General features: G+C 44.0%; 1 protein-coding gene across 5 annotated transcripts; it reads left to right on the forward strand.

Moving 5' to 3' along the window:
- Window positions 1-1,086: 1,086 nt before the first annotated feature.
- Window positions 1,087-14,007, forward strand: LOC110198759 (group IID secretory phospholipase A2-like). Of its 5 annotated transcripts, none has more exons than XM_078145643.1 (6): window positions 1,087-1,563; window positions 5,762-5,886; window positions 6,383-6,528; window positions 9,631-9,778; window positions 10,779-10,885; window positions 12,949-14,007. In XM_078145643.1, exons 3-6 carry the CDS (start codon window positions 6,489-6,491, stop codon window positions 13,089-13,091), a joined length of 438 nt encoding a protein of 145 aa, XP_078001769.1. In that variant the 5' UTR covers window positions 1,087-1,563; window positions 5,762-5,886; window positions 6,383-6,488; the 3' UTR covers window positions 13,092-14,007. The 5 variants fall into 5 exon arrangements, with proteins under 5 accessions (XP_078001769.1, XP_020828894.1, XP_020828893.1 ...); XM_020973234.2 differs by lacking the exon at window positions 1,087-1,563 and adding an exon at window positions 2,986-3,203; XM_078145642.1 differs by lacking the exon at window positions 1,087-1,563 and adding an exon at window positions 2,986-3,203 and having other exon boundaries at window positions 5,762-5,878.
- The last annotated feature ends 4,124 nt before the right edge of the window (window positions 14,008-18,131 follow it).

Consider the following 18,131-nt stretch of genomic DNA (forward strand, 5'->3'; position numbering starts at 1 on the left):
CTGAATACAGATTTCTGGAAGAAGGTGGTTTTTTTTTTAACTTTCTTTGTTTTTCTCTGTGTGTGTGTGTGTGTGTGTGTGTGTGTGTGTTTGCAACATAGCTAATGTAACATGGCTTCTATGTATACTAGATATAGCATTTCTTGTCTTTTCATTGGGTAGAGGAGGGGTAGAAGGAGAGGGAATTGGGAACTCATGACAGTTTGTTTTTTAAATAACTCTTTGCAAGGTGCTGAGGGGTTAGATGATCAGTCTTCCTGATTCCAAATCTGGCTCTCACTTCCCAACCTTATGTTCCTTTCTACACAGTCTATGCCCTAAACTCTACTGTTCTCTGAAAACACCTGCACTTTCTCACCTCAGTGCCATTGGTTGCATTGTTTTCCTCTGCCTGGAATGTTCTCCCATTTCTCTCTTCACCTGTCAAATCCCTATTTATTCCAAAACACTACATCAAATTAGTAACAAATGCCATCCAGGAAGCCTTCCGTGATTGCCCCAGCCAGTAACAACTTTTTTACTCATATAGCACTTTGTTTTATACCTTTCTAACATCCCCATCTCTATAGATACCTGTGTACTTGACTTCCCCCCCCCCCCCCCGTTTGATTGTAATCTGTTTCATTTTATCTAAACTTTGTATCTCTCTCAGGGCTCAATATAGCATTGTGTATGCCATAGACATTCAAAACAAAATAATGAATGCATCCCCATTTTGCAGAAGAGTAAACTAAGGCTAAGGGAGGTTAGGGGATTTGCCTGAAGTCATGGATCCACCAAGTCATGAAGCCAGATCTCAAACCCAGCTCTATTGATTCCAAGTCTTCTAGTATAACCCCTGGCTTTCACAAAAGGACGTGTTTGCTCACGTGGGCCACGATAGTGAGCCATTGTTCATGAACTGATTCAGTTGCCCTAAGTAACAAAGTTGCCAACAATCGGCCCGATATGCACATACAGACTTGCTCCCTGCTTCACAAGCACAAAAGGGGTGTGTCTTTCACGCTGGCCTTTGGGACTTGGTACTCCAGGACTGGGTAGAGTTGCTAGCTTCCCAAGATTCACAGGGAGCCTCCAAAAACTTGTCAGAGAGCTCTCAACTTCCAGTCATGTTTTTTGTGTTTTTGGGGTTTTTTTACAGATATCAGGGTTGTCAATACCAGGAAGATGAGAATAAGAAGTTAGGAGAAGACCCAGCCATCACTACCACTCTCACCACCCTTCCCTTACCTGAAAAGCATCCCTGAATTGGAAAAGACTTAGATGACGAATTTAGGAGAGCTTGAAGAAAGTGGAGGTGGTTTCCAGAGTAAGAAGAGAGAGAGAGTGTGTTGGGCATGGCTGGCCAATGACGAAGCCAGAGAAAAACTTTGAGACTCCTTTGCAAGGATGCTGGAACTGATTTCTCTCCCAGTGGAACAGAATTTGGAGAAATGTAAAATACAGCAGGAAAAGTGCTGGGCTCAGAAAACTAGCTTCTGGTCCTTGTCCTGACAATTCCAAACAGCTGTTTGACTTCAAGCAAATCATTTCTCTTCTTGGGCTACAGTAGCTTCTACAAGAGTAAGTGATTTTAGAATATATATACATATATATGTTTATGTACATGCAATATAAATATATGTGTATGTGTATATATACAGTACTTTACAAATTTTAAATGGTATATAATTATTACTATTATTATTGTTACTATGCTAAAATTTTAGCAAAAATATCCATATTTTTTGATTCAGAGATTCCCTCAGCTAGGTATATACATCAAGGAGATCAATGGTAAAAAGAAAGACCCCTTACGCACCAAACTATTGTTGACAGCACTTTTCCCTGGTAACAAAGAACTTGAAACAAAGTAGATTCCTATGGCTTGGATGGATGGCTAAACAAATTGTGGTGGGGGATTACAATGGAATATTTCTGCACCATAAAATTTTTTTAAATATGCAGAATTCAGAGAAGACTGGCTAGGTATATGACCTGATGCAAAATAAAATAAGAACTGTGAAACCAACATATACAATGGTTCCAGCAACATCGGTGTTAAAAAAACAACAACATAAAACTGAAATTGATAACGAACAAGCTTGGCTCTGAAAAGAGCTCAGTCAGGACACCTCCCTCCTCTCTTCACAAAGGTGTGGGACCATGGGTGTGGGATATTGCACAATTAATATTCTGTTTGGGTTTGCTGACCTTTTTTTTTTCTTTTTTCCTTTTTCATCTTTCTTATAAAGCATGGCTCACTGGGTAAGGGAGGGAAAGGGATGTATTCAGGAATGAAGGTGATGTAAAAACAAAAGATACCAGTAAAAAGGAGATTTTGAAAATAACCCCCAAAAATGTTTAAATGAAAGGGGTGAGTTAAACAATCTCTCTCCAGCTCTGACATCCTATGTTCCAAAGTCCCTTCTAGCTCTGACCTTCCACCTTACAATGTCCTTTTCCCAGTTCTGACATTCTGTATTCTAAAGACACTCACATCTGATATTTTGTGTTCTAAGGGCCCTCCCAGCTCTGACATCCTGTGTTCTAAGGTCCCTCCCTTTGTGTTAAAAGGGCCCTCCCAGGGGCAGCTAGGTAGCAACGTGTATAGAACACTGGCCCTGAAGTTAGGAGGACCTGAGTTCAAATCTGGCCTCAGACCAAACACTTGACACTAGCTGTGTGGCCCTGGGCAAGTCACTTAACCCCAACTGCCTTAAAAAAAAGGGCCCTCCCAGCTCTAGCATTCCTTATTCTAAAATCCTACTAGCTCTAATATTCTGTGTTCTAAACTTCAGGTCCCCACTGCCCTGACCCTTTCCAACCTCCCTCCTCCCAATCCCAGCTCTGACATTCTTGTCCTTCCCTTTTCTCACCATGACTCTCCGAGGCCAGCATATTGCTCCTGGGGCCAGTCTGGGCCATGGGCCAGTTCTGTTTCTGTTCATAGCACTGCTGCTCTCAGAGTAACCTGGAAATTCCCTCATTCTTCTCATTTCTGGAATACAGCTACTGTTGCTCATTAAAAAGTATCCCAGAAAAAGGGGAAAGAGCAAGCTTCCTTGGTTGCCAAGAAGGGCCCAGGACAGGATCAAGCAGCTGGGATAGTGAGAAGGATGGGTCAGTGACTATAAAGGGAACTGGCCTCCAGCTGGTGGAGATTACAGACCTGTAGGCCACCAGCCTCTAGCCCCAACATCTGAGGAAGGAGAACCTTGAAGGTGAGAAAATTCTGTTCTGTTCTTGGGCCTCTTCTGTACCACGGGGGAAAGGAGAGAGAAGAATCAGTCCCAGGTTCATCGTTTCCCTAATGATAGGAAAAGTCACTATGTCTCGTTCGTTTAGCTCCATTGGCACAACGGGGTCATCAGTGGCTGCTCTTCCTTCCCAGAGATCAGAGTGAATGAGATACGAACTAGAAGGGGCTGAGAGCTTTGTATTTGTTCAGAGGGTGCTCAGGGTTCAATTCAACAGTTCAACTGACATTTATTAGGTGTTTACCACATGGCAGGCATTATGCTGCACCTGGCTAGGGATACAGAGATGAGTGAGCTCTTCCCTTAAACAGCTCACTTTCTACTGAGGGAATAATACAACATCCAGTCACACTGGCAAACATAAGGTAACTTGAAGAGAGGGAGAGGGGAACACTGGGGGCATTAGGCAACGTTTTACAGGACAATCAGCAGTTGTGCTAAGCCTTGGAGGAAGCTAGAGATGAGTTCCTAACCTTAAGTCCAAGAACTTGCTTTATTTGTCTTTGGTTTTGGGAAGCAATTGGAGTGAAGTGACTTGCCCGGAATCACAAAGCCAGAAGTTTTTTCTTTTTGTTTTTTTTCTTTTTGACAAGGCAATCAGGATTAAATGACTTGCCCAGGGTCACACAGCTAGTAAGTGTCAAGTGTCTGAGACTGAATCTGAACTCAGAAATCCTCTGCATTTTAATTTTTGCATTTAAAATGCAGCACTCTGAGAAGTCCCTTGGCTTCACCAGACTGCCCAGGGGGTCCTGGAGACATACACACACACACACACAAACACACACACACACACACACACACACACACACACACACACACACACACACTGTTAAAAATCCAAGTTCTTGGGATAGAGGGGACCAGGCAGGAACTAATTGCTACAACTAGGTTCTGATTAGAGCAAATAATGAATGCAGTGAAGTGGTCACATATGTTTGAAATCAAGCTATTTAAAGAAAAATATGGTCATTAATACCAACCCAAAAGAAAGATGCAGTGTGAATTTGAATTGTGAGACCACTTCAGAGGAGTCATTATTTACACCGATCAAGGCTTAGCTTACTCCAGGGTGACTGGAGTGCTAGGTGATATTGTAGCAAGGTTGCTGCTGCTGTTGCCGCCACCATGAGTCAGAGGATCTGGGTTCCAATCCTGCCACAGAACCTTTCTACGTCTTTCATCTTAAGCAACCCACTTAGCTTCATTTGGCAAATGAGGAGGTTGGACTAAATGTTCTCTGAGGTCCATTCCTGCTCCACTATCCTGTGAATATTGAACCTCCTTGGGCCTCATTTTCTGTAAAACAAAGGGACTGGGCTAAGTAGCCACCGAGGCGGTACCTTCCAGCTCCAGACCTACGGCCCTGTGAATTTAGAGAGTATAAAGGGGTGTAATGGAAAAGAAGGCTAGAAATGTAGGCGGCAGTCTGTTGTGAAGGACCATAACTAGCAGACTGAGGAGTTTCTATTTTTATCCCAAACGTTTGGTGGATGCCTGCGGAACGTAGTCAGAACTCTACCTTTGGGACTCCAAACACAAATCTTTATCTCCCCCTTGGCCCCAAACTCCTAGATCCTTTGAAACCATCTTTATTTTCCCCTTCCCTCCATCTCTCCAGACCTTCAATCTTTTATCCTTCTATCTCTCATTCCCCCAGCCTTTAGCATAGCATCCCTGTCCTAATTCTCCATTCATTCAAGACAGCCCCAGGATCTCCAAATGGTTATTTCTCCGCTCTATGTCCAGTGTTCTAGTTTAGCAGCTATCCATTAGGCTATACCACCCCCTTCCACTTCCTCATCCATTCAGTCATTCGGATCATAGGATTTTAGAATTGGAAGGTACTTAGAGATCATTTCAACCAACTCCTTCACAGGTCATAGGTTTAGAGCCTAAAGAGACCATACATAGAGGCCATCTTGACTATTTCCCTCACTTTACAGATAAATAAACTGAGGCCAAGAGAAGTTAATCGACTTGCCTAAAATCACACAAGTAATAAGTGACAGGATTTGAACCCAAGCCCTCTGACCTTCTTACCACTTTACCCTGCTTCCTCAACAGACAAGGAAACTGAGGTCTAGGGAGGGGGAGGGACCCGTTCAAGGTCACACGTGTAAGGTAGCAGAGCAAGAATTGACATCCAGGTTCTCTGACTTAAAAATTCAGTGTCATTTCCAGTCTGCCACATGGTCCCCCAGGCTTCTAATGCCCTCAGTATGATGTAGGAGGAAATCCAGGTTTGAATTCCTCAAGGCCAGATTAGGCTTTGAGACCCTAGGCAAAGTCCCTTTCCCTCAGCCTCAGTTTCCTCATCTGTAAAGTAGGGATGTTGTAATGATCCAATGAGATCATCTATGCAAAGTGCTTTACAAGCTTTAAGACATAAATTGAAACATTTGCTATTATCATTATTGAATGGAACATCTTTTTGAAACTCTAAACTGTGGCGACACATAGTATGGTGGACGGCGTTCTTTTCTGATAGTTTGTGTAAAGTACATTTTCTTTTCTTGAAGTTAACACCATCCTAGGAAATCCAATACGGCTCCTGTATCCCTGCCCCAAGCATCTATGAAACCTTGAAGAAGCTTGGCTGGGCCACAGGAAGAAGGACATCTCCAACAGAGCAGCAAGTGATTACGTAGGGTTTTAAAGTTTGCAAATGGGTATTATGGATATTAGCTCGTTTGATCCTCACAATAACCCTGGGAGACAGGTGCTATTATTGCTCCCATTTTACAGGGAGTCAATAAATATTATTAAGCACCTACTACGTGCCAGGCATTGTGCTAAGCACTGGGGGTGGGAAGGAAGGAAGGAAGGAAGGAAGGAAGGAAGGAAGGAAGGAAGGAAGGAAGGAAGGAAGGAAGGAAGGAAGGAAGGAAGGAAGGAGGGAAGGACAGAGTAACAGACTAGGGAGGAGGCAAGATAGAGAAGTCAAAGATGTACCACAGTAGAGGCACCAGGTGAGAAATCAGTTCTGAGCTAAGCTCCCTTTTTAAATGGAGATTGAGGAAATTGAGTCAAGTATTGATTAAGTGATCTGCCCAAGGTCACACAGCTTAGGAGGGAAGCTTCTGCCTTCCATTCTGGTCCAAACCTTCATAGCTCGGTTTTCTTCCTTGGTTTTTTTCTAGCCCCCATCAGGACAAGGTCACAGGGCAACTGAGCCTGTAGTTCATACAGCTTATCCATCCAGCTTGGAGACAGCCCAGACTGACCATACCAAGACTGTCTTGGACCATGAAACTGGTACTATTGTGGGTTGTACTTATTATTTCAGGTGAGTAAGGTCTATCAAAAGGGAACTGGCCCTAAGAACTGGTAGCTCTTCTAGTCCCTTTTCCTCCCCCCAACTGCCATCCAGGTTAGTCTTTTCCCAAAATAAAAGGCCCAGCCAGAACTACCTCCTCCTGCTATCTCCATGGATGCAAGATGGAAGCCACCATTACTTGGTGTATTTCATCTTTGCAACATCTCTTGAACAAGGCTCCTTTCCTCCTCTGATACTGCCACGACTCTGGTGCAGGCCCTTATTACCTCACATCTGGACCATTGCAATGGTCAGCTGGAAGGGTGGTCTGACTTCTGCAAGTCTATCCCCACTCCACTCCATTCCCCCATTCAGCAACTAAAGTGATTTTCCTAAAATGCAGGTCCCTTCATGTTCCCCCTCTATGCAATAAACTCCAGTGGCTCCCTTTCACCTCAAGCATCAAATACAAAATCCCCTGGCATTCAAAGACTTTCATCACCTAGCCCCCTCCTACCTTTCCATTATTCTTACATCTTACTCCCCAACATTCCCTCTTCAATCCAGTGACATGAGCCTCCTGGCTGTTCCACAAATAAGACACTCCATCTCTTGGTTCTGGCATTTTCTCTGGCTGGGTATCCCCCCATGCCTGGAATGTTTTCCCTCCTCATCTCTGCCTCCTGGCTTCCCTAGCTTCCCTAGGCAGCCTTCTCCAACCCCTCTTAATCTCAGTGCCTTTTCTCTGTCAATTATTTCCAATTTATCCTGTATATAGTTTGTATATATTGGTTTCTTTGTTGTCTCCCCTGTTAGAGTTGACTTCCTTGAGGACAGGAACCGTCCTTTGCCTCTCTTTTTATGCACATCACTTAGCATAGTGCCTGGCACAGAGAGGGTACTCAATAAATGTTATTGACTAACATTAGTTCAAAGCAAAATAATTTAATTCAAAAGCCCAGCAAAATAAGGGTCAAGAACAATTCAACCATACAAATAGGAATCCCTTCTATCAAAGATTGCCACACCATCAATAAGGGAGGGGCCAGATTCAGGGAATATGTGTGACCAGGGCTCATTTGTGAAGGGAACCCATGTGGCCAGGGTACAACTTATGGCTGAGGAGGACTTACACCTCCAATGTTATAGAGCCACCAACAATGATGTCTCCTCTTCCTTTTGTCTATGAACAACCTTCACTATTCCAAACACCAGTCACTTCTACCCAGAGCTCAGCTTGGGAGGCTGAGCAGCCCAAGAATATAGCTGTTATGCTGCTGAATCTTGGGGAGTGACTTTGGCCAAAGCTAAGGGAGGGCATTTATACACCCTTATGAGCTTTTCAGTTAAGCAGTTATTCCTGTTTTTACTTTAGACCTTATTTCCTTTTCTTAATCAGATTTTAAAGCCCAGTTCAAATGCTGTCCATATGCAAGAAGAGGCCTTCCCTTATCACCCAGTCCTGAAGGACCTTCCTCTCTCAAGCGGCGTTTGGGGGGGGAGGGTACATCTTAAAGCAATTATTGCATGATGATGTAATCATTTTTGTAGATTTCATATCCCTCTGCTAGATTGTGAGCTCCATGAGGGCAGAACAAGCTAAACTTGGTAGTTCTAGAATTCAGCCCAGCATTTTTCACATAGTGGGTACTTGAAGTTTTTGCTGAACTGAATTGATCTTTGTAACATCAAAGCCACCTGGCATCCATGTTTCATTTTAGGATAGCAACAGAGCCAGGGACAGGTACTGGACTTTTGGTCATACTGGTATATGGACCTGGTAGAGGGACCACTTGTAGCTCTCTCCCTGCCCTGTAACACGGTCTTAGTCGCCTTGAACAATGAGAGATTCAGTGACTTGCCTGGCGTCACATAGCCATAAAGTGTCAGAACGGGGACTTGAACTCAGGTCTTTCTAGCTTCAATGTTAGGTCTCTAGCTACTGCCTCACACTGTCTCTCAATCTCCCATTTTGCTGCTGATGTTGTTCAGTTGTTTTTCAGTCATGTCCGACTCTTGTTGACCCCATTTGGGGTTTTCTTGGCAAAGATACCAGAGTGGTTTGCCATTTCTTTCTCTAGCTCATTTTACAGAAGAAGAAACTGAGGCAAACAGGGTGAAGTGACTTGCCCAGGGTCACACAGCTAGTGATCGTGGGAGATCAGATTTGATCTCAGGATGAGTCTTCCTGATTCTAGGCCCAACACATGGCACCACCTAGCTGTTCCAGAAGCTAATTTTAAGTTTTATTAATATTTTGGTCATTTGTGTAGCCCTAGGACACTAGAACCAGGAAACCTCCATGATCATCTGGTAGCATCTAGTACCATCCAACCTGTACCTGTATGAGAACCTCAGCGTTCTGCTCACCTCCTGAAAGAGTGGTGATGGTCTCAAGAGGCAGAAGCAAACATAAGTAGCTAAGAAGTATAATGGATTTTGAATCAGGGAGATTTAAGTTCAAATCCAACTCAGATGCAATAGCTGTGTGACTCTAGGCAGCTCACTTAACCTTCATCTGCCTCAGTTTCCTCATTTGTAAAGGAGGGTAATAATAGCCCCTACCTCCCAGAGTGATTGTAAGGAATATATGAGAAGACCTAAGTAAAGCTATATGGGTGCTGGCCATTATTATAACATTTTTTGAACTGGCCAATATAGTCATTTGTTTTGCATAACTATGACTCTATGTCACAAGAATTTTGTTTTTTCTTTTTTTTTTCCCAGTGGGGTGGATAGAGGCAGAGAAAAATAGATTTAAGTGAAAAAAATTAATAAAAAAAGAAATCCACCTATCTCTGTACCATTTCCAACAAATGAATATCCTTCTTCTGCTTGAAGCTCCCAAGGGAGGGGAAAGCCTCCTTCCCAAGGCAACTCATTCTCATTTTGGCTAGCTGGAACCACTAGGAAGTTTTTCCTAACATCAAGTTTACATTTTCTCTTTACAGCTTTCACTGCGCATAGTTCTACCGTCTGGGGACAAATAGCACACATCTAGTCCCTTTTCCTCCTAATGACCCTTTAAATATCTAAAAACATCTCTTGTGCCCATCCCTTTCCCACCCTTCTCTTCCCCAAGTTAAACGTTTTCCAACCCCATGACTGATTCTCATAACATTTCTCTTTCAGGAAGGATGGTTCCAAGCCAGGGGAGCCTAATACAACTGATCAAAATGATTAAACAGGCAACAGGAAAAAATCCTGTCTTCAGCTACCTGAACTATGGATGCTACTGTGGACCAGGGGGCAAAGGTCAGCCCAAAGATGCAACTGACTGGTAACTACCTCCTTTCACAGAACTTTCCAGGCTCACCTCATCTACCTCATCGTGGAGTCATAGAATCTCTATATAGTCCTCAGCCAGCCCAATTCAACTTTAATTCAAGGGGTTTTATGGCCACAGAATTCAGTCAGTCAGCATTTATTAGGCACCTATTAAGTCCCTACCTCCATAGAGTTTGCGCCGTAATGGGAATTTATCCCCTTCTAGACTTACTGCTAGTGACGAGCCTCTCCACACATAAGTAGGCTGATCCTTGTAGCCCAGATAAAGTCCATGGCTCAGGCCCAAAAAGGAGAGAGTGCTCACATTGGGCCCTCCCTCCTGAGCTGATATCTCAGGCCATAGGGTCATCTCCAGGTATCCTGATCTATATCTGGCCACTGGACTCAGATGGCTCTGAAGGAGAAAGTGAGGCTGGTGACTTTGTCTGGCCCTAGCTCACTTAAATCCAAGTCACTTGCAAATCAGGGTCCTCTTCAAGAATGAAGGACAAACAACACACAGTGTTATCTCAGGACAAAAGGCATCAGCCAAAGCCTCTAATCTGAGGAGATTAAGAAGCTGTTTCCTCCCTTCCAAACCTCACTTTGAGAGGTTTAAAAAAAAAGATATTCCTTCACCACTTCTTTCTATTGCTATGCTATTCTCTGTTCTAGGGCCTCTTCCAAGTCAAGCATTCATTGTTCTAAGGATCTTCCCAGCTCTGACATTCTGTGTCTCAAGGTCTCTTAAAATTCTGATATTCTATGATTCCATTATTCTCTGATATCAAAGCATAGGGTAAGGCATTAGCTTCATATTGGTACATGCCTTTCCTTTCCCCCATGGGGAACCTAAAGCCAGTTTTCTTACTAGGGATAGGGGATCAATCATTAAGGTGTCACTTCTCTCTCCCAAAGTTCAGTGGGCAGTGGCAACGGTAGAATTGAGGGAAAGCTGGAGAAAGCCAACAGGCTGTTTCATGTCTGATCTCCCATCTTTTCTCCCTGCCTAGGTGCTGCAAGATTCACGACTGTTGCTACAAACGCCTAATGCAACAGAGATGTCATGTCCTCGTGGACAGGTACAACTACAGCTCTATCAGCGGCGACATCAAGTGCTGTGAGTTTCTGGTCCAAGGTTTCCCTAGTCCCGAGGGATTATGTTGAGGTTTACGGGTGCTGGGACCCCAAGATCAGAACATGCAGGTCCTACTCAAAAGAATTCGACCCAAGCTAGAACATCTGTCACATTGGGCAGACTCTTAAGGAGTCTGAACATTAGTAAGCTATTGGCTAGATTTTAAGAATCTAAGCATCTTAATGGAGACAAAATGGACCTTATATACAGAAAGACTGCAGGAGGGATCTAGGAGTGGCCAAGTAGTTTGGGATGATTGGAGGAGGGGTCTGAGGAAGATCTGAATGGGATCAGCCAGTAAACTGGGGTGAACAGAACTCCTGGGACCTGGACAATGGAGCCTAGCTAGGATTAAGTGTGGGAAATGGCAGGTGGCCATAGGGAGGTAAGACAATGGAGGGCAGATTGGGTGTAGCCACAGTGAAAGGCCAGTTGATGGAATTATAGCCTGAGGGGAATGCCAGAGATTTGGCCATGTGGGAAAGCCCAGGGTTTTTCCTTTCTGGGGTCTAGATCCCATCCTCATCATTTAGATGGTACATCAAGGACCTAACCTTCATCTGGACCCTGACTGATTGTGTAGTTACATACTAAAAGGTTCTAGAGCTGGAAGGAAACTTGGAGGATCATGTATTCCAACACTCTTATTTGGCAAGGGAAGACCTAGGCCTAGAGAAGGGTTTGAATCCTGGCTCTGTCCTACTGGGTAAACCACTTCCTCTCTGTGGGCCTCACTTTCCCCATAAGTAAGATGAGGAGGTTTGAACTAGATGACCTCTAAGGTCCCTTAAAGGTCTAAAGCCTCATTGTTTAAGTTATTAAATGTCATTCCTGGGCTCTAGAAGTAGCATCTCCCTTCTGTATCCTAGCTGGGGATGATGGGAAGAGGATAAGCAGACATGCCCTTTACTGCCTACCTTGGGAAAGCCAAGCTAGGCAATTTTCCCATGGTTAATGTGCCCCCACCATCCTCCATAGGGTCATAATTCCTTCCAAGCCTACCCAAGATACCTCCAGGATCACACTGATAATGAGAGCTAGTGTATCTCTTATTAGCACTTAGAGAATTACAAGGTACTTTGCAGACTATCTCATTTGAACCTGGAAGATAATTGTTACTACAGGTGTCATAGATGGGGAGACCAAGATTCAAAGATCAGTGACTTGTCCAGGATAACCCACCTAATAAGTGTTAAAGATGGAATTTGAACAAAGTCTTCCTGACTCCAGGCCCAGTAGTATATTCACTGTGCCACCTAGCCAGCACATAGCTTTAGGGTTTGAAAGGACCACAGAGATGATCTAGTAGGACCTCATTTTGCAAATGAGGAAACTGAGACCCAGGGAGGCTGAGTGACTTGCCTGGGGTCATACAACCTCTGGCTAAAGCTTGAGTATCTGCTACCTCATTCTTAAGTGGTGATATTTTCCCAAATGGGCGACTAAGGGGGAGCCCCTAGCCTGTAGCCAGGAAGACTCCTTTTCACGAGTTCAAATCTGGCCTCAGACACTTACTAGCTGGGTGACCTTGGACAAGTCACTTAACCTTGTTTGCCTCAGTTTCCTCATTTATAAAATGAGATGGAGAAGGAAATGGCAAACCACTCCAGTATCTTTGCCAAGAAAATCCCAAAATGAGGTCGTGAAGAGTCAGATACAACTGAAACGACTCAACAGCATTTCCCCAAAATATGAAAATAGAGCATTGATTTTGGGAGACCACAGAAATCCCAGTCATTTGACTCTGACTCTCACCAGTAATGGGGAGCTCAGCACCTGAAAACAGGCCATTCCATTCCTGGATATCTTTAACTTTAGAAGCCCATGAGGTTCTTCCTCCCAACCCTGGAGGGTGTCCCCAGTGAGAGCACAACGGCATTCATTGAGGCAGCAGGTCCCAAAGCCAAGAGCAGAAAGCATCATTCTCTTTGGTACTGAGGCCTATGGTGTTGTTGGTGGGTGTTTAGGCTGATGGGGGGGGGAGAATAATAGAATGTAGGCAGAGCCTATTCCAAGTTTTTTTTTTGTCTTTGGCTTCCTATCAGGTGGGAGGACCCAGTGTCAGAAGGAGATTTGCCAGTGTGACAAGGAGCTTGCCCTCTGCCTGCAGCGAAACTTGGTTAGCTACCAGAAGGCCTACCGTTTCTCATGGAAGTCCCTCTGTCAAGAGAAGAACCCAAAATGCTAGAACGAGGCCCTCCTATATCCCTAGTGGGAAGAGAGCCCAGGATGGGGTTCTAACTCTGCCGGGAAGCCTTTAAAAAAACAAACAAAAAATAGAGCCTATACACTGGTTCTGAGAAGTCACTCTTCAGAATAGACTGGAGTCTCTGCAGTAAACTCATTAGATTTCATGGTACTTTGGGTAAGGGCCCTTCCATAAGGGCCCTTCTAGCTCTGACATTCTGGGTTCTAAGGCCTTCCCAGCTCTGACATTCTGTGTTTTAAGACCCTTCTAGTTCTAACATTCTGTGTTCTTAGGTCCCAGATATGATGACATTCTCTATTCTAAGGGCTCTCCCAACTCTGATTTCCTGGGTTCCCAGGGCCCTCTCAGCTTTGATACTCTGGGTTCTAATTCTCATACTTTACATTCTAAGGTCCCTCCTGCTCTGATATTCTCTGTTTTTAGGGCTCTCCCAGCTCTGACATTCTGTGACATTCTCTATGCTAAGGGCCTTCCAGTACTGACTTTCTATGATCAATGATCTGTTCTGAGTACTATCAGCCTCCCTAGAATAAGTGTGTGGCCACCCAAGGTCACTTCTCTGGGAGATCAATGATTAGTCAGATACACAAGCTCTCCTCTGTTTATTGAACCACTAGATGGGTAGTTTTATTGTCACATCTTACATTGAGGCCTGGGGTGCCTCATTCCTGGGCTCTAGGAGCAGCCTCTCCCTTCTGCTTCCTTGCTACAGATAATGGGGAGGGGGCAAACAGACATACTCTTCACTACCTACCTTGGGAAAGCCAGGCTAGGCAACTTTCCCATAGTTATAATGGTCCCCACCATCCTCCACAGGGTCATGATTCCTCCCAACCCTACAAGACACTTTGTAATAATGATAGCTGGTCAATAGTCAATAAAGATTTATTAAGTACCTACTGTGTGCCGAGCACTATATTAAGTATAGCGCAGATGCAAATACACGCACAGATATACACACCAAAAAACTACCCTAAAAAATAAAGACAGTCCCTGTTCTCAAGGAGCTTTCAGTCTGATGGGGGAAAACAACACATAAAAGAAAGCTAGAAAGGGGGAGAGGGCAGAGGAGATGAGTTTTCTGAAGAAGGAAGGCAGGTGGAGCATTCCAAAGAAGTCCAAAATCAGTGCAGCTGGTGGGAAGTGGGGTGGGGGAACTCTGCTATGTCCCTCTTTTTTCATTTTAAATGTTTATATTCATTTTGTTAAATATTTTCCAATTATATATTTTTTAATTAACACTCATTTTTTAAAACATTGAGTTCCAAATTCTTTTCCTCCCTCATGCCTCTGCCTTACCCCTTAAGAATGAGCCCTGTCTTTAAACAGAGGCCCTGGAGCCCATGGCCCTGCCCTCTAGTCAGAGGGTCCAAGAAGGGAGAGAGGGTCCTGATGAGATGTGAAGGGCTACAGAATGGCATTTCCCAATGATGAGCTTCCTGAGGGAGGAAGACATGTTGGAGAGGTCCAAAGAACACAGAAGCAGGGCAGCTGATGGGAAATAGGGTCAGGTTATAGTGCTTCAAGAATTTGTAAGATGATTTGCAGATTCTCTTTTGATGCTGGAAGATAGCTAAGTTACAACTGGTGTCTTTATTGCCCCTGTAACAGATTGGGTGATTCAGAAATCAGTGACTTGTCTCTGGTATTAGAGGTGAGATTTGAACTCAGTTCTTGAGAAACTCCAGGACCAGTGCTCTTTTTGCCATACCACATTCCCTCTCTAGCAACAAGATCCTCACCACCCCACACCAACCCATCCCTAACACAACTTTAGTGTAATCCTTCATTTTTCATCTCCATTCACCTCATATAAAGAATCAGTTGCCAAAACTCGGTGTTTTCTACATGCAGGACATCTCCCCCATCATTCTTTCCTATTAGGCCACCTCCTCCACAGCCTCTGACTCATCATATCCAACATCCTGAGATTATCTCCTGGAGATGGTCTACTCTGGGGCCCCACTCTCCTGATTGACTCTCCCAGGAAGACCATTTCAAGAAATCCCTGGCCATCTTTCACTTCACACTCTCTCCTCTCTAACAAACTCCACCAACTCATCCCTGAGCCCCTCCAGTTCTGGAAGTATAAACCATAATGGGTCAACTTTACCATGGTCCCTGGATGGGGCATGGCCAGCTACTGCTTTATGGTTCTATTCTACATTCCTGTAATTTTCCAGATCAAAGTGCGCTTGGCTAGCCACCGCTACCATGTGAGGTGTTTCCCCCTTGATTATAAATTCCTTCAGGCCAAGAACTGTCTTTGCTTTTGTATTTGTATCCCTAGGTCTTAGTAAAGTTCTTGGGACAAGGAAAGAATGACATAAAGGCTTCTTGCTCTCTCTCATTCTCCTTCTCTCTACTCGTATAGCCACCACCCTACTTTCTTAGACTTCTGCCTCTCATGCTCTAATTTTGTTGTTGTTGTTCAATTTTTTTTCACTCGTGTTAGACTCTTTGTGACCCCATTTGGGGTTTTCTTGGCAAAGACACGACGTTTCAAAAATTTATTTTATTTAGTGGTTTGCCATTTCCTTCTCTAGCCCATTTTACAGATGAGGGAACTGAGGCAAATAAGGGTAAGTGGCTTGCCCAGGGGCTGGATTTGAACTCAGATCTTCCTGATTCCTGGCCTAGTGCTCTATCCACTGAGCTACCTAGTTGCCTTGTTTCCTTAGCTTCCTTCAAAACTCAACTCCTGCTGAAAAAGACTTTTCCCAGTCCCCCCTGCTCCTCCCCAGTTTCAAGAGCCTTCCCCTCGAAAGCTGTCTTCCAGTTATCCTGCATCTATCTTGAATGTACCTATCCACAGACAGTCATTTTCCCCATTAGAATGTGAGCTCCTGGAGGGTAAAAGCTGGTTTTTGCTTTGTCTCTTTATCACCAGTGCTGTGGGCCTGGCATAGAGTTAGGGCTTTGGGGAAGGCTTGTTGAGGGGTTGTAATCAGTTCACTGAATCTATGCAGGATTTCTGTACATCTATCCAGGCCTCTAGGGCACTGAGGCTAACTTCTGACAGAGTAAAAGCCCTTGATGAGAAGAGAGTCATTTCCCTGCCCAACACCCTAAACTGGTCATTGCCTAAAAGGGGATTCTTGGGCACATTGCAACCCCATCAGATAATTTCCCAGCCTTGGATCAGAGGAAGACTCCCTCCCCCAGCCATCAGGGTGGTAGGCCAGCATCATTGGCTTCAGGGCACTTTAGGATGGGCAATGACGGAGACTCCCTGCAAAGCCCAGAGTTTGGACAGTGGCAAGTGAGAGGAAAAGAGTGGTCCCTTTCCCCTCTGTAGCAGCTCATTCAGCACTGCCAGCTAGGCCCCTGGCCTGAACATTTCTGGGGAGTCCAGGCTCTTCCCTGGCAGTCCGCTTTGTTTTATTTATTTGTTTGTTTATTTGTTTGTTTGTTCATTTATTTATTTATTTATTCATTTATTTATTTATGTCCAGGGGCAGATAGTTCTGAGGAGAACTTCTCTACGATGTTTTCAGGTTTCAGCTAGGTGGCCCCAGGAGTCAGAAAGACCTGAGTTCAAATCCAACCTCAGACATTTTCCAACTGTGTGACCCTGGACAAGTCACTTCACCTCTGTCTGCCTCAGTTGCCTCAACTACAAAATACGGACAATAGTAGCACCTATTTCCCAGGGTTGCGGTGAGAACCCAATAAGATAGTATTTGTACAGTGCTTAGCACGGTGCCTAGGACACAGCAAGCATTTATAAAATGCTTGTCCCCTTCCTCTCCCCAAAAGTATGCCCTGATATTCATGCCCATTCGTTTTTCCATATTATATGCATTGAGAAAAAAAAAAGTATCTCTTCTATGCTAAGGTGAGGCCTGTGAATACAGCATTGATAGTGATTAGATTTACTGAACTAATTTTGTTTTTAATTTTAAAAAATTATTTGTTTTAAAAGATACATGGGGGTAGCAGAAAGGGGGAAGGTAATAGGGGAAAGAAGGTTATGTAAAGACAAAAGGTATCAATAAAAATTCAAACGAAGCAAAGTGCTCTTTTGATGATTACACTAACTCTGTAAACAAATCCAGAGTATGGTCATTTTTACTATGTAAAGCCGCCCCATCCATGAACACTGAATATCCGTTCAATTTAGATCTTTTACTTCATAGAATCCCAGAGTGGGAAGGAGCCTTTGATTTAGAGTTAGAAAGAACCTGAAGTCCCAGGGAGCTTCATTAATTGACCAAGGTTACACAGGTGGTGGTTGGCAGAAACTAGAATCCACATCCTCTGACTCCCAATCTGGTGGCTTTTATTTATACTACATTCCCATCTTTTCTGATACACACTTATACTGCCTTTGCTTGAAGCCCTTCAATGAGATCTTCATTATTATTACTTTACATGTGAAGAGAGACCTCTTTGGGGAATTATATAGCCTCAGGGATTTCGGTGAATTTATACCCTCTTTGAAAGCAGTGTAAGTCAGTGTAGCCAAAAGAGCTTTGGGTTGGGAGTCAGAAGATATTTTAATCTAAGCTCTGCTATTTACTTCCCATGGGACCTTGACTGAACATATCATTTCTTCTGCCTGGGCCTCAGTTTCCTCACCGGTAAGATGAGAAGGTTGGGCTAAGATCAAGCAGCTAGGTGATACGTTAGCTCTAAATTCTACAAGCCTGTGAGGTTTAAGGCCTATTATGCTGAGCCCCACATTAATCTAGTGCCTTCCTCTTCCTCCTTTTATTCCAACCCCAGAATAAGAAACTTGGGAATGGAGAGGGCCTGATCTCCTCTTTCCTATTTGACTTTCCCTAACAATTTGAAAGAGATAATGCTGTGTTTGCTGTTACAGTTAGAAGGGCTTAAGTTTCCATAGGTAGAATAATGCAGAGATTTAAAGAACAAAGGTCCCAGGAGGTGGCACACTGTAGGTGGGCTGGGCTTGACCAATAGGAAGTAAGTGGATTGTTCAAGAAGACCCCAAAATCAAGATACGGGTCGAGCCAGCTCAGACCAGTTAGGGTCAACCCGAGGACACCTGAAAAA

Source organism: Phascolarctos cinereus, unplaced genomic scaffold (genome assembly GCF_003287225.1).
Source record: "Phascolarctos cinereus isolate Bilbo 61053 unplaced genomic scaffold, phaCin_HiC Scaffold_726;HRSCAF=1367, whole genome shotgun sequence".
Lineage (NCBI taxonomy): Eukaryota > Metazoa > Chordata > Mammalia > Diprotodontia > Phascolarctidae > Phascolarctos > Phascolarctos cinereus.

Coding starts and splice junctions, on each gene's coding strand:
- LOC110198759 (XM_078145643.1), top strand. CDS start 6,489: ATGAAACTGGTACTATTGTGGGTTGTACTTATTATTTCAG. Junction 6,529..9,630: donor GGTTGTACTTATTATTTCAG/GTGAGTAAGGTC, acceptor TTTCTCTTTCAG/GAAGGATGGTTCCAAGCCAG. Junction 10,886..12,948: donor CAGCGGCGACATCAAGTGCT/GTGAGTTTCTGG, acceptor GCTTCCTATCAG/GTGGGAGGACCCAGTGTCAG.